This window comes from Phycodurus eques, chromosome 16 (assembly GCF_024500275.1).
Source record: "Phycodurus eques isolate BA_2022a chromosome 16, UOR_Pequ_1.1, whole genome shotgun sequence".
NCBI classification, from domain to species: Eukaryota; Metazoa; Chordata; class Actinopteri; order Syngnathiformes; family Syngnathidae; genus Phycodurus; species Phycodurus eques.
Genome location: NC_084540.1, coordinates 9,675,156 through 9,686,483, shown reverse-complemented (window position 1 = coordinate 9,686,483; position 11,328 = coordinate 9,675,156). Strand labels below are relative to the sequence as shown.

The window sequence follows — 11,328 nt, the reverse complement described above, 5'->3', positions numbered from 1 at the left end:
CTGAATGTATGCCCTGTATATTATTCCCACTGTTAAGCCTTGCAGACTTTACAGATAGATCAGGCGTGGGAAAACATTTGTGCTTAAGGTCAAAATTAGATGTTTAAAACAAAAAAGTAAAGAAAGTAATTAAATGTTTATTTATAATTTAATTTTAATTATCTAATAGAATAAAAAGTTCAATATATATTGTGATGTTTATTTTACTATTATTTTAATTACTACATTTAAAAATGTTACATGTAAAATTAACAATTTAAGGTAATTAAAAATACCTTAGTTAATCAATTTTAGCACCAAAAAAAAAAAAAACAGCTAAACTAACACAAGACAGATCTCTTGATAATGCAAATACTTGGTGGTTCCAATTCCAGAATATGTGGCCCCCACTATAAAACCACATTATTGTCAGTTAAGTAGTTGTTGTCAAAATAGGAACGAGTCAATAGTTATGCTTTTTATTAACTTCCATATACATCCATATTTCCTCAGCTGTAATAAAAAAAAAAAAAAAAAAAAAAGAATACAAAAAAAGTCAAATTCAGACAAAAATTATTATTATTTTTTTAACAGCGGGAACCTTCAAATACACAGATACATCATTCTCAAGTGAGTCACTATTGCAGAGCAAGGTAAAGAGCCGAACAAGCATCTACTGTTGTCCAGATATTTAGTACTGAACTGTCTTCTCATGCCACTTCAGCCTGAACAATGGAAATAGTACAAAAAGGATGTTGAGACAAAATTCTTTAGTATGCTCAGTAAAACTCAGCCATGATATTCCATTTCCTACTCCTCATTGAACAAGTCGACCATTTGGATGGCCAGAGGGACGTGAACAAAAACGAAGAAAAAGAGCCAAACAAATGTGACCCAAAAAATATAATACATGGAAACATGAGAGCTCCTTGTGAGTCTTTTCTCCGAGGTAAAGTTTCTTGTGAAATGCCATCTCATCTGTACAGTTCCGCTGATGAAGACAGGTACAAAAAAAGGTCCCTTGGAGCTCAAATGATTCGCCTGACCAAGTTTGTGAAAGCAGCAGTGCTTGGTTGCGCACTTAAAGGAGCACACCCCCAACACAGGACGTGTGTCACAGAGGGACAGTCGAAAAAGCCAATCGGCTTGGCAAGTGCGTTTTGTTTTTCAGCGTATCACCAATGTGCGACACGCTCTAAGAGGCTGGAGACTGTAGCTTGTTGTTATGAGACCTACAACATGTGGAGAGAGGGTGAAGTTGAGAGACCTTTACATGTTCTTGGTTGTTGTGAAATGTGAACAATGATTGCACAGACACAGTGGATGCAAAGGCCTCCCTGGAAGATTATCCTACAGCCATGTTGGATGTTTTGTGGTGGGAATGCATTTTTCCTTGATGACAATTTTTGCGAATTACACTATTATTACTTTTAGGAAGCGGAGGAACAGAATGACGATAGATGTTGCTCGCATTTACTCTCACATAGATTATTTGTTTAAAAACGATATATCACAACCACTGTACATGATAAAAGTATGTACATAAATCTTAAACACTGATCAAACCAAAGAGGTGGAGCCAAGTGATACATAAATATCTCTGTAATAAAATATGCAGCTTTGTATACTTTTACAGCTGGTAAGCTTGACTCAAAACAAATCCAATTAAACCGAGGTGTACAGTACTTCAGAAAATAAACACAAATTGGGTAAAATGTATTTAAAACTCCCCATAAAAATGCTAACTGCTGTGAACGTTTGTCAAAAAGCATCCTCATCATTGAACTGATGGACTAATGTCAACATGGCTGCCACATTATGGTGATTACTGAACAATCTTGCCATGATTACTAGAGACAAGCATCCAGTCCAGACTCCAGCTAGACTGGCCCACTTAAGAATCTGACAATCTGCAAGACAGAAGAAAATGGGATGGCATAAATCAAAAAGGCATGCAGCAAAGGTGAACAAACCCAGACATGGCGGATGTTGTAAACAAGCACATCATGTACAACATATCTTGACTTTGTTAGCTCAGTTAGCTCTTTGACTGAGCCAAACACAACAAGAAAAGCATTTGTGAATTCATGCAAGCCAGTGGGACAAAAATATACAAAAAAACGAGCGATACTGATACAATAGAAGCAACCAAGTAGTGAGACCAACGCATTACAGCAAGCAAACAAGCATGGTGCAGCAAGTACAAACATTTGGGGAGCAGCAACGCTTACCTGCCACCTTTGAAACATTTTAGCTTCTGTACAAAGAAGCCTTCAAGCACCTCTGCACACTGAAAAAAGGGCGTGTCATTGGGGTTGTAGTAGCGACAGTTGTCAAATATTTTGGTCACGTCGGCCACAAACTCAGTGAGCTTGTGGTAATGGCGCTTTTGTAAACGGCTTTCCATTGTGGAAAAATCTGCAAGGGAGAATTATTTCATCAGCATTATTTGGAAATGGTTAATCGTGGTGTGTTCAACAGATGCCAAATTGGATGCCAAAAACACATCGGTGAGGACAAACACACAATCTTACCCATTGGTTCCTTAATGACGCGATAATAATCAGGTGCATCATGCGGATCCACTGGCTCAAGGAAAGGCCACGCCATCTTGTGAGACTGTTAAAACAGGAATATAATACAAAGTTGTTTTTAAACCATACGAAACATGTCCCAAAGTAAATGTGCTTGAGATTGGAACCATTGATTTCTGAACATTTCACTACAGGTCCTTGACAGACTATGGGGATATTAGACTTTATGGCGATCTGATCGGTGTTATCGGTATCGGCCGATAATTAGCATTTTATGCTGATCGGCTTTCATGTCATAAGTCGCCGATCCGCACAAGACATTTAACTCCACGTCGTCGTTGCATATGAATCCAAAAGCAGTTTTTTTTAGCCATGTCACGTGTCTTGTAGCGCAGTACTTCAACTATCTGACGGCCAATAAAGTTTTTTCAATCTTGTCGGATAAAAAACACGTCGTCGGTGTCGGACTAGTTTGCAGTGTCTCAGACAAACAACACGTAAGTTATTTGCAGTCTGTGCACAACTGAAGTACGTTGTGGGGAATGTCATCTAAATGCTTTAACACAACAAATTTGATCGAGCATATGATGTTCATATTAATTTTCACCTATTAAAGGGATGTTTAAATGCCAGTGGCATTTAAACAGCCTCTCCCAGGCTCTCGAAATGGAGCCAAGGCAACAACAAATGTCATCATCCAACAGTTACTGTTGCGCTTGTCTGTATATGTAATTTCTTATTAGGACAAATTATTGATGTTGCACTTTTCCTGAAAAGAAAGTTTAAGTTGTTGATGACTACACATTATGTGGTTTCACCATTATAGACGGCCCCTCGAGCACAACCATAACAAAGATACGGCCCACGATGAAAACAAGTCTGACACAGAGACATAACATTTTTGTATTGGATGTCAAATTTATACTCTTCTATTGTTACTCCGTCATTACCTTGTTTTTTGTTTGTTTGTTTGTCACAGTACTCGGACTCTTCCCCTAAAATCCCAATCGATATTTGTATTGTCTTTGGGGAGCGATGATCGAATCAATTTGGTCTCTTACTCCTTGTTCTATTCGAAATAGTCCAACAAACGAAAATCCAATTGGATGATTTGAAAACTATCTATAGCCCCCTGTTGAAGTCCTGTTTGCAGTTTATTGAGGTTGCAGATTTTGTCACAACGTAAAGAAAGTGGGAGTCGGGCAAATTTTCCCTCCGGAAAAATCAGTCGCCAATACGCTTCTTGTTAGTTTAAAATGGCTTACTTTAATCATAATGATCCCTCGACGTGGCCAAGGTCTGTTGAGGCAGGTCTCTGTGCCAGAAAATGCGTACTCCACGCTGCCTGGCAACATCTTGTCTACTACCGGCTAGTTAGTTTAGCTTCTAGTTAGCAGTTGTTCTTGTCAATCATCTGCCATGATGTATTGAATGAATCTTGCATAACTATCTAATTCATCTGCCGCGGTCACAGTCTGCAAAGAACATTTGTGCAGCTTCTCTTCATGGGAAGCTTCATTCCGCTGAGATTCTTGTCTCACACGTAGTAAGTCAAACTGTTGTGTCGGAAGTAAACAAGGACGTGGCCGGATGACTTCATTCATTCCAGCTCCTGTCAGAATAAGTTCATCCACTTCCAATTGAACACGAACCTTTTAATTCACTATTGTTTTTTTTTTTTTTGTTGAAGTCACAAATTGATTTGAATACTGAATACATTCTTCCTAGCCCTGGTTTGGGCTAGGAAGTGAGCATGTAAGCAAATGTAGGCTGCATACCTGTAAGGAGCGTAATATTCTTTTTAAGCCCTCATAGTCTTTGTTAGTAAGTGGCGTGAGGACCGTCATGGCATCTTCTGTCGACTGGCATTGCGGGCAGACGTACACGTCGATGTGATTAGCCTCGCTCTGTAGGATGCCCACACAGCGCCCGTGGTACCAGTTTTGGCAGCGGTCACAGCCGATGTAAAACCTGAAAGGGGGTAATCGGAAAAATCAGAACTTGTTCACTCACATTAGATACAAGGTACAAGGCGGAAGAAACTGTACTGTGATTCGTCATATGGTGTCCGACAGATGCAGTAGAGCTCCTCCTTGCTTCCGCCTTCATGGCCCCGTTTACAATCATTACACACAAAGTCCTCTAACTTCTTGGCTTCCTTCTCAGTGATGCCCACACATGCACCATGGAACCAGTTGGAACACAGGTCACACCCTATGTAAAACCTGAGAGCAAAGACATTTGTCTTTACATGACTAGACTCAAATAAAAATAAGCTTTCCTCAATTAGTCTTCATAGAGCAGCATGTTGAGATGTTCAGCTTACTTGGACTCATCGTAGGGTGTTTTGCAGATACAGTACAGTTTATTGTCCTTCTTGTGATCCTTTGAGGTAGAGGAGAGCTTCTTCTTCTTGTGTTTTAATGCGAAGGGATATCTGTCCTTGTCTTTGTCCGTTTCTCTGCCCTTCTCCCTGTCCTGAGGTCGAGTATGCTCTTGATCTCTCATCCTCTCCTTCTCTCGATCACGGTCTCTGTCTTTTTCTCTGTCTTTATACCGATCCCGCTCTTTGTCCCGTTCCCGTTTCTTGTCATGATGCCGCTTCTTATCCCTGTTTCTGTCTTTGTCTCGCTCCTCTTCTCGCTTACGTTTATACAATGAGGAAGGGGGCCTTGCTGTGTGGGTGCTGTGAGAGGAATGTGTTGAGTGAGAGGGTTGAGAAGAGTGTGAGGTGTGGGAAGAGTGAGAGGAGTGGGAGGATGACTTGACAGTTGCTGCCGCAGCCTGGGCAATGGCAACTCGGGCCTTCTCCTTTTCTTTCTGTAGCCTTCCAATGTCTTGCCTCAGCTCCTCCTGAGCAAGAACAAACACATCATGACATGCATAACTATGTCGGCAATAGTATTGAGAACTTTAGTTCCCAGTTATTTTAATAATTTAGTTTTACAAATGCCACAAAATGACCACAGATGCAAAAATGCTACTTGGAATGTAGCAATGCAATATGGATAAAGTAGACATTGATAATATATGAATGAAATGTACACTGCAAAGTCAGCTGTTTAGTCTTAATGTGAGGAGACACCTCCCAGGCATAGAAAGTACAGTAATCACTCAGTTATCGCAGATTTTACGTTCCATGACCACCTCCACAATAGACAAAATCCATGAAGTAGCAACCATATATTATAGTATTTACACGTAGTAATTTAAAGCTGTATGCATAATACCAATAAAATATGCATGTGAGGTGCAGGTATTATTTTTGTCCACTTGGGGTCACCATCCTCACATTCAACAGTACTGTATCTGTGACTGAATGCGTCTAACTTTAAAAGGTGTGGCCAGGCCTGTTGAGGGACGTGGGAATAAACGAATGAGAGTGTAGAGTTAGCTGGCTATTACCCGGCTAAACCGTTAAGCACTTTGTACATACAGGTAAAAATAAAAATAATAATGTAATGACCTGGCGGCACGGTGGCCGACTGGTTAGAGCGTCAGCCTCACAGTTCTGAGGACCCGGGTTCAATCCCTGGCCCCTCCCCCCCTGTGTGGAGTTTGCATGTTCTCCCCGTGCCTGCGTGGGTTTTCTCCGGGCACTCCGGTTTCCTCCCACATCCCAAAAACATGCATTAATTGGAGACTCTAAATTGCCCGTAGGCATGATTGTGAGTGCGAATGGTTGTTTGTTTCTATGTGCCCTGCGATTGGCTGGCAACCAGTTCAGGGTGTACCCCGCCTCCTGCCCGATGACAGCTGGGATAGGCTCCAGCACGTCCGCGACCCAAGTGCGGAGAAGCGGCTCAGAAAATGAATGAATGAATGTAATGACCTACGGCTGGGCACAGAGAATTCAGGTGAGGAAACAATTTCAGGGGGCCATCTGAAACGAGACAAAGCGACTGAAAGCACACCTGCGGCTGTGTGTATCCTTGACCACCGATGGAGGGATTACAACTTGTTCTAACTAGCAGTGGTAGGCTATATTAAATTAGCCAACAATATTTACTTTCCCGTAGATATGCAGTTGTGGAATTTAAGATAGTTGTGCTATGCAATAGGCACATAGCACTTTAGTTTTTTTTATTAGGAATGAAATGATCCCAAACTTTAGACATTGTCTTCTAGGCACTCTTCCCACCTTACGCTGCAGTTCATGTGGAAAAATAATCATCACAAAATCCCGCGATCTACCGAAAAATACGCAATATAAAATTAGACGTATGATATACAAATCCACGAAACATTGAAGCTGCAAAAAGTGACACGCATTATGGCGAGTGATAAATGTAATTCTCCCTCTGTGTGTTAATCATTCCTCCTTCATGCATGATTTGAGGTAATGGTGAGTATACATCCAAAAATGTTTTTATCACGCTTATTTTCAATTTCTTGTTTTAACCACGTGTAACTTATATTTACTTTTGCATTACAAATATGAATGCTAAAGATACATGACGAGTGACATAAGTCTGGCTTTCAACTTCCTTAAATACACGAGGTTACGGTCATGCGTCAAAGTAGTTGAGTAGAATTTGCAGTCGTTCTATCACATTTGCATATTTGTTAAAACTATTTTAGTTCGATATGTGATTATCTTCTTCTTCTTTTCCTTTTGGCTTGTCCCGTTAGGTGTCGCCAGAGCATGTCATCCTTTTCCATGTAAGCCTATCTCCTGCATCTTCCTCTCTAACACCAACTGCCCTCATGTGTTCCCTCACTACATGCAGCAACCTTGTCTTTGGTCTTTCTCTAGCTCTCTTGCCTGGCAGCTCCATCCTCATCCTCCTTCTACCAATATATAGACCCTTTCCAAACAATTTGAATATCATGGAAAAGTTTATTTATTTCCATAGTTTGAACCAAACTGAATAAATTTAATGACACCTGGGGAAACCTGTGCAGGTGCTTTGAGTTGAGTAGATGATTAGTGTGTGACAATAAGTTTAAAACATTTATGGCCTGCAAAATTTGGGCTGATTTCTTCACAGTATTCTAATTTTCTGAATTTCTGATTTCATGGGTTTTATGAGCAGGACGCCCAAATTATGTAAAAAATAAATATTTGAAATTGTTTAAATTGTGGGCCCTGAATCTATAATTATGAAATTTTAACGTTTTGAATGGAATTATGGAAATAAACTTTTCCATGATATTAAATTTTTTTGGAAAGGGTCTGTACTCACCATCTCTCCTCTGGACGTATCCAAACCATCAAAGCCTGCTCTCTAACTCTGTCTCCAAAACATCTAACCTTGGCTGTCCCTCTGATGAGCTCATTTCTAATCCTATCTAACCTCCTCACTCCGAGAGAGAACGTCAAAATCTTCATTTCCGCCACCTCCAGCTCTGCTTCCTGTTGTCTCTTCAGCGCCACTGTCTCTAATCTGTACATCATGGCTGGCCCCACCACCAAAGTTTGCCCTTCATCCTAGGAGAGACTCTTCTGTCACACAAGACACCTACCGCCACCCGTTCCAACCTGCTTGGACCCGTTTCTTCACTTCCTTACCATACTCACCAATGCTCTGGACTGTTGACCCCAAATAATTAAAGTCCTCCACCCTTGCTAAGTCTTCTCCCTGTAGCCTCACTCTCCCCCCTCCATCCCGCTCATTCATGCACATATATTGTGTCTTACTTTGACTAATCTTCATTCCTCTCCTTTCCAGTACATGCCTCCACCTTTTTAACTGTTCCTCCACCTGCTCCCTCACTGCAGATCACAATGTCACCACAATCATAGTCCACGGGGATTCCAGTCTAACGTAATCTGTCAGCCTATCCATCACCACTGCAAACAGGAAGAGGCTAAGGGCTGATCCCTGATGCATTCACAATTCCACCTTTAACTCCTCTGTCACACCTACAGCAAACCTCACCGCTGTTGTGCTGCCCTCATACATCTCCTGTACTATTCTAACATACACCTCTGCGACTTCAGACTTCCGCATCCAGTACCACAGTTCCTCTCTGGGTACTCTCTCAAGTAGATGTTGATGGACAAATTTAAGATTAAAATTACATTTGCCTCATTTCTTTGCTTTTTTTTCTGGCCTCCAAGTTGAGGCAGGCCCATCGCCACCTTCACCTGATTTCTGCTTCAAGGTGTGCCACATGAATAGCATCCTCCTCTTTAAGCACTCTCATAATGGAAAATAATTGACTAAAATCATTGTGTGTTTCACTTCATTTTTCACTATTAACAACTTCAAAGGCTAATATTTTTCTGTTTTTATTGGCCATTTCTGAATTTGAAGTTAGTTCATTCTGTGTTGCGACATAATCCCTAACATCGCTCCGTCGCTTAATACATTTAACATTAACATCAGTAAACCAATTAGATAGTTGCAGGCACCTTTCCTAATTAATACAAGATGCACTAGCGGATCAGCTCTTGTCGCCGATGTTACGTGTGTTTTGCGGTTCCACTGGGACCACAACCAGGGCCACGACCCGCAGCACCGTAACGCGAAAATACAAAAGACCAGTGCAACAAATACATGTTGCTTAAACGTGAGTGTAGCAATAGAGGATGTCCACTCCAGAGGTGGGTAGAGTAGCCAAATATTGTACTCAAGTAACAGTACTGTTACTTGACAATAATGCGACTCAAGTGTTCTCTAGTGTTAATACCTATGCCTGGGAAGCCCAATAGAAGACGTTGTGTGAGGTCATGTGACTTTCTTGTGTCGTTTGATTGGTGAACTGGACTTAAACTTCACTAGCGCTTAAATTAAATTGGAGCAAACAGCGCCCAATGCTGAAGTCGAAGTCGTAGTCCCGCGCACAAAATAGTTGCGAAATAAGCAAATTGATAAATAAAAGTACCGAGCAACATTTGGATCATTGTAACAGAGTAAAAGTACCGTTACCGCTAGCAGTCAGCGTTCAAGAGTGACGACAGCGATGGCGAGCCACCCAGGAAAAACTAATCGGATATATACGATTCACGCAAACGGCCTATTTTGAGTTCAAAACGGCGAATTTCACCAAAAGGTGACTGATTTGCATGTATGAAAGACACAATGTAGCTCCTTCTGACCTTATCTGTTCTTCTCCATCAACAACCTAAAGGCGAATAATGCATCTGTGGTACTCTTTCTAGGCATGAAACCATACTGTTGCTTGCAAATAATCACTTCTGTACTGAGTCTCGTCGCCACTACCCATAACTTCATTGTGTGGCTCATCAACTTTATTCCTCTATAGCTCCTACACCTCTGCACATCACCCTTGTTCTTAAAAATGGGCACCAGCACACTTTTCCCCCTTTCCTCAGGCATCTTCTCACCTGCTAGAATTATGTTGAACAAGCTGGTAGAAAACTCCACAGTCACTTCTCCTAGATGCTTCCATATCTCCACAGATATGTCAGCAGTACCAACTGCCTTTCCATTTTCAACCTCTTTAATGCCTTTCTAACTCCCCCCTTACTAATCACTTTCCTCTTCCTTTCTCATTTTCCTCATTCATCAACTCCTCTAAGCATTCTTTCCATTCTGTCCATCTATCCAGCACACCGGACAACAGATTTCCATCTTCATCCTTAATTACCTTAACCTGCTGCACATCCTTCCCATCTCCATCCCTCTGTCTGGCCAACCTGTATAGATCATCTTCTCCTTCTTTAGTGTCCAATCTGGCATACATGTCATCAAATGCCTCTTGTTTGGCCTTTGCCACCTCTACCTTTGCCCTACGTCGCATCTCAATGTATTTCTTTCTCCTCTCCTCGGTCCTCTCAGTGTCCCTCTTCTTCTTAGCTAACCTCCTTCCTTGTATGATTTCCTGTACTCTGAGGTTCCAGTCTTCTGGAAGCTCCTCCTATCCACCGAAAGCCTGTCCCACCTCTTCCTGAAAAGCTGCACAACACTCTTCCTTTCTCAACCTCTAGCACATGGTTCTCTGCTCTGCCTTTTGTCTTTTAAATCTTGCTCCCCACCACCAGAGTCCTTTTTGACACCACCATCCTATGCTGTCTCGCCACACTCTCCCCTACCACTACCTTACAGTCAGCAACCTCCTTCAGATTACATCGTCTGCACAAGATGTAATCCACCTGCGTGCTTCTACCTCTGCTATTATAGGTTACGATGTTTCTGCCTCTTCTGGAAAAAAGTGTTCACTACAGCATTTCCATCCTTTTGGCTAAGTCTACCACCATCTGTCCCTCCAAGTTCCTTTCCTAGATGCAAAATTTACCCATCACTTCTTCATCACCCCTGTTTCCTTTAGCAACATGTTCATTACAATCTGCATCAATCAAGACTCTCTCTCTGTTTACGATGCTAAGAACTACTTGATCTGTGACATGATTATACAGTGGTTAAATTATTTTTACACTTGTCTGTAAAATGTTAAATAATGGTTACAACATTGCTTGTATTTTTCAGGTTTTATGATAGTGGGAAAAATAGTTCTGAAATATGAACAAATTGGAGGCTGACCAGCATTGCCGAATAGTTTTCATTTACTCTTTCCCATTTACTTTCCTTTCAGTAGCAGTTCCTGTAAGTGTAAAGGCCAGGAGTCCCTATACCTTGGTCCATATAGGGTGCTTTGGACAAAGCTGAATGCATGCTGACCTGCACTTGAAGCTGAAGATCCTTGTCCAGCAGAGCCCTCTTTTTTAGAATCTCTGCCTTCAGGTGTTCTTTGTGCTTGTACAACAACGCCGTCAGCTTGGTGGCATTCTGCTTGGAGCGTTTCTGCTCCACCACCTCCTCCTTTTTCCTTTTCTTAGCTGCCTGCTTCTCATCCTTCTCGATCTTATCAAGAATGTACTTCATCATCTGGTTGCACACAATCATTC

General features: G+C 41.5%; 1 protein-coding gene across 4 annotated transcripts in view; it reads right to left on the bottom strand.

Moving 5' to 3' along the window:
- Positions 1-540: 540 nt before the first annotated feature.
- The window catches only part of bptf (bromodomain PHD finger transcription factor), a 45,817-nt gene continuing 35,029 nt past the window's right edge, over positions 541-11,328 (bottom strand). For 3 of the 4 annotated variants that reach the window (XM_061699627.1, XM_061699628.1, XM_061699630.1), the window contains 7 exons: positions 11,102-11,327; positions 4,840-5,366; positions 4,562-4,738; positions 4,292-4,484; positions 2,514-2,598; positions 2,211-2,397; positions 541-1,211 (listed from right to left, as the gene is read on the bottom strand). In XM_061699627.1, coding sequence (XP_061555611.1) covers positions 1,175-1,211; positions 2,211-2,397; positions 2,514-2,598; positions 4,292-4,484; positions 4,562-4,738; positions 4,840-5,366; positions 11,102-11,327 — 1,432 coding nt within the window. In that variant the 3' untranslated portion in view covers positions 541-1,174. Of the gene's footprint in view, positions 1,890-2,210; positions 2,398-2,513; positions 2,599-4,291; positions 4,485-4,561; positions 4,739-4,839; positions 5,367-11,101; position 11,328 lie in introns of all 4 variants that reach the window. The other variant, XM_061699629.1, reaches the window with a different exon arrangement.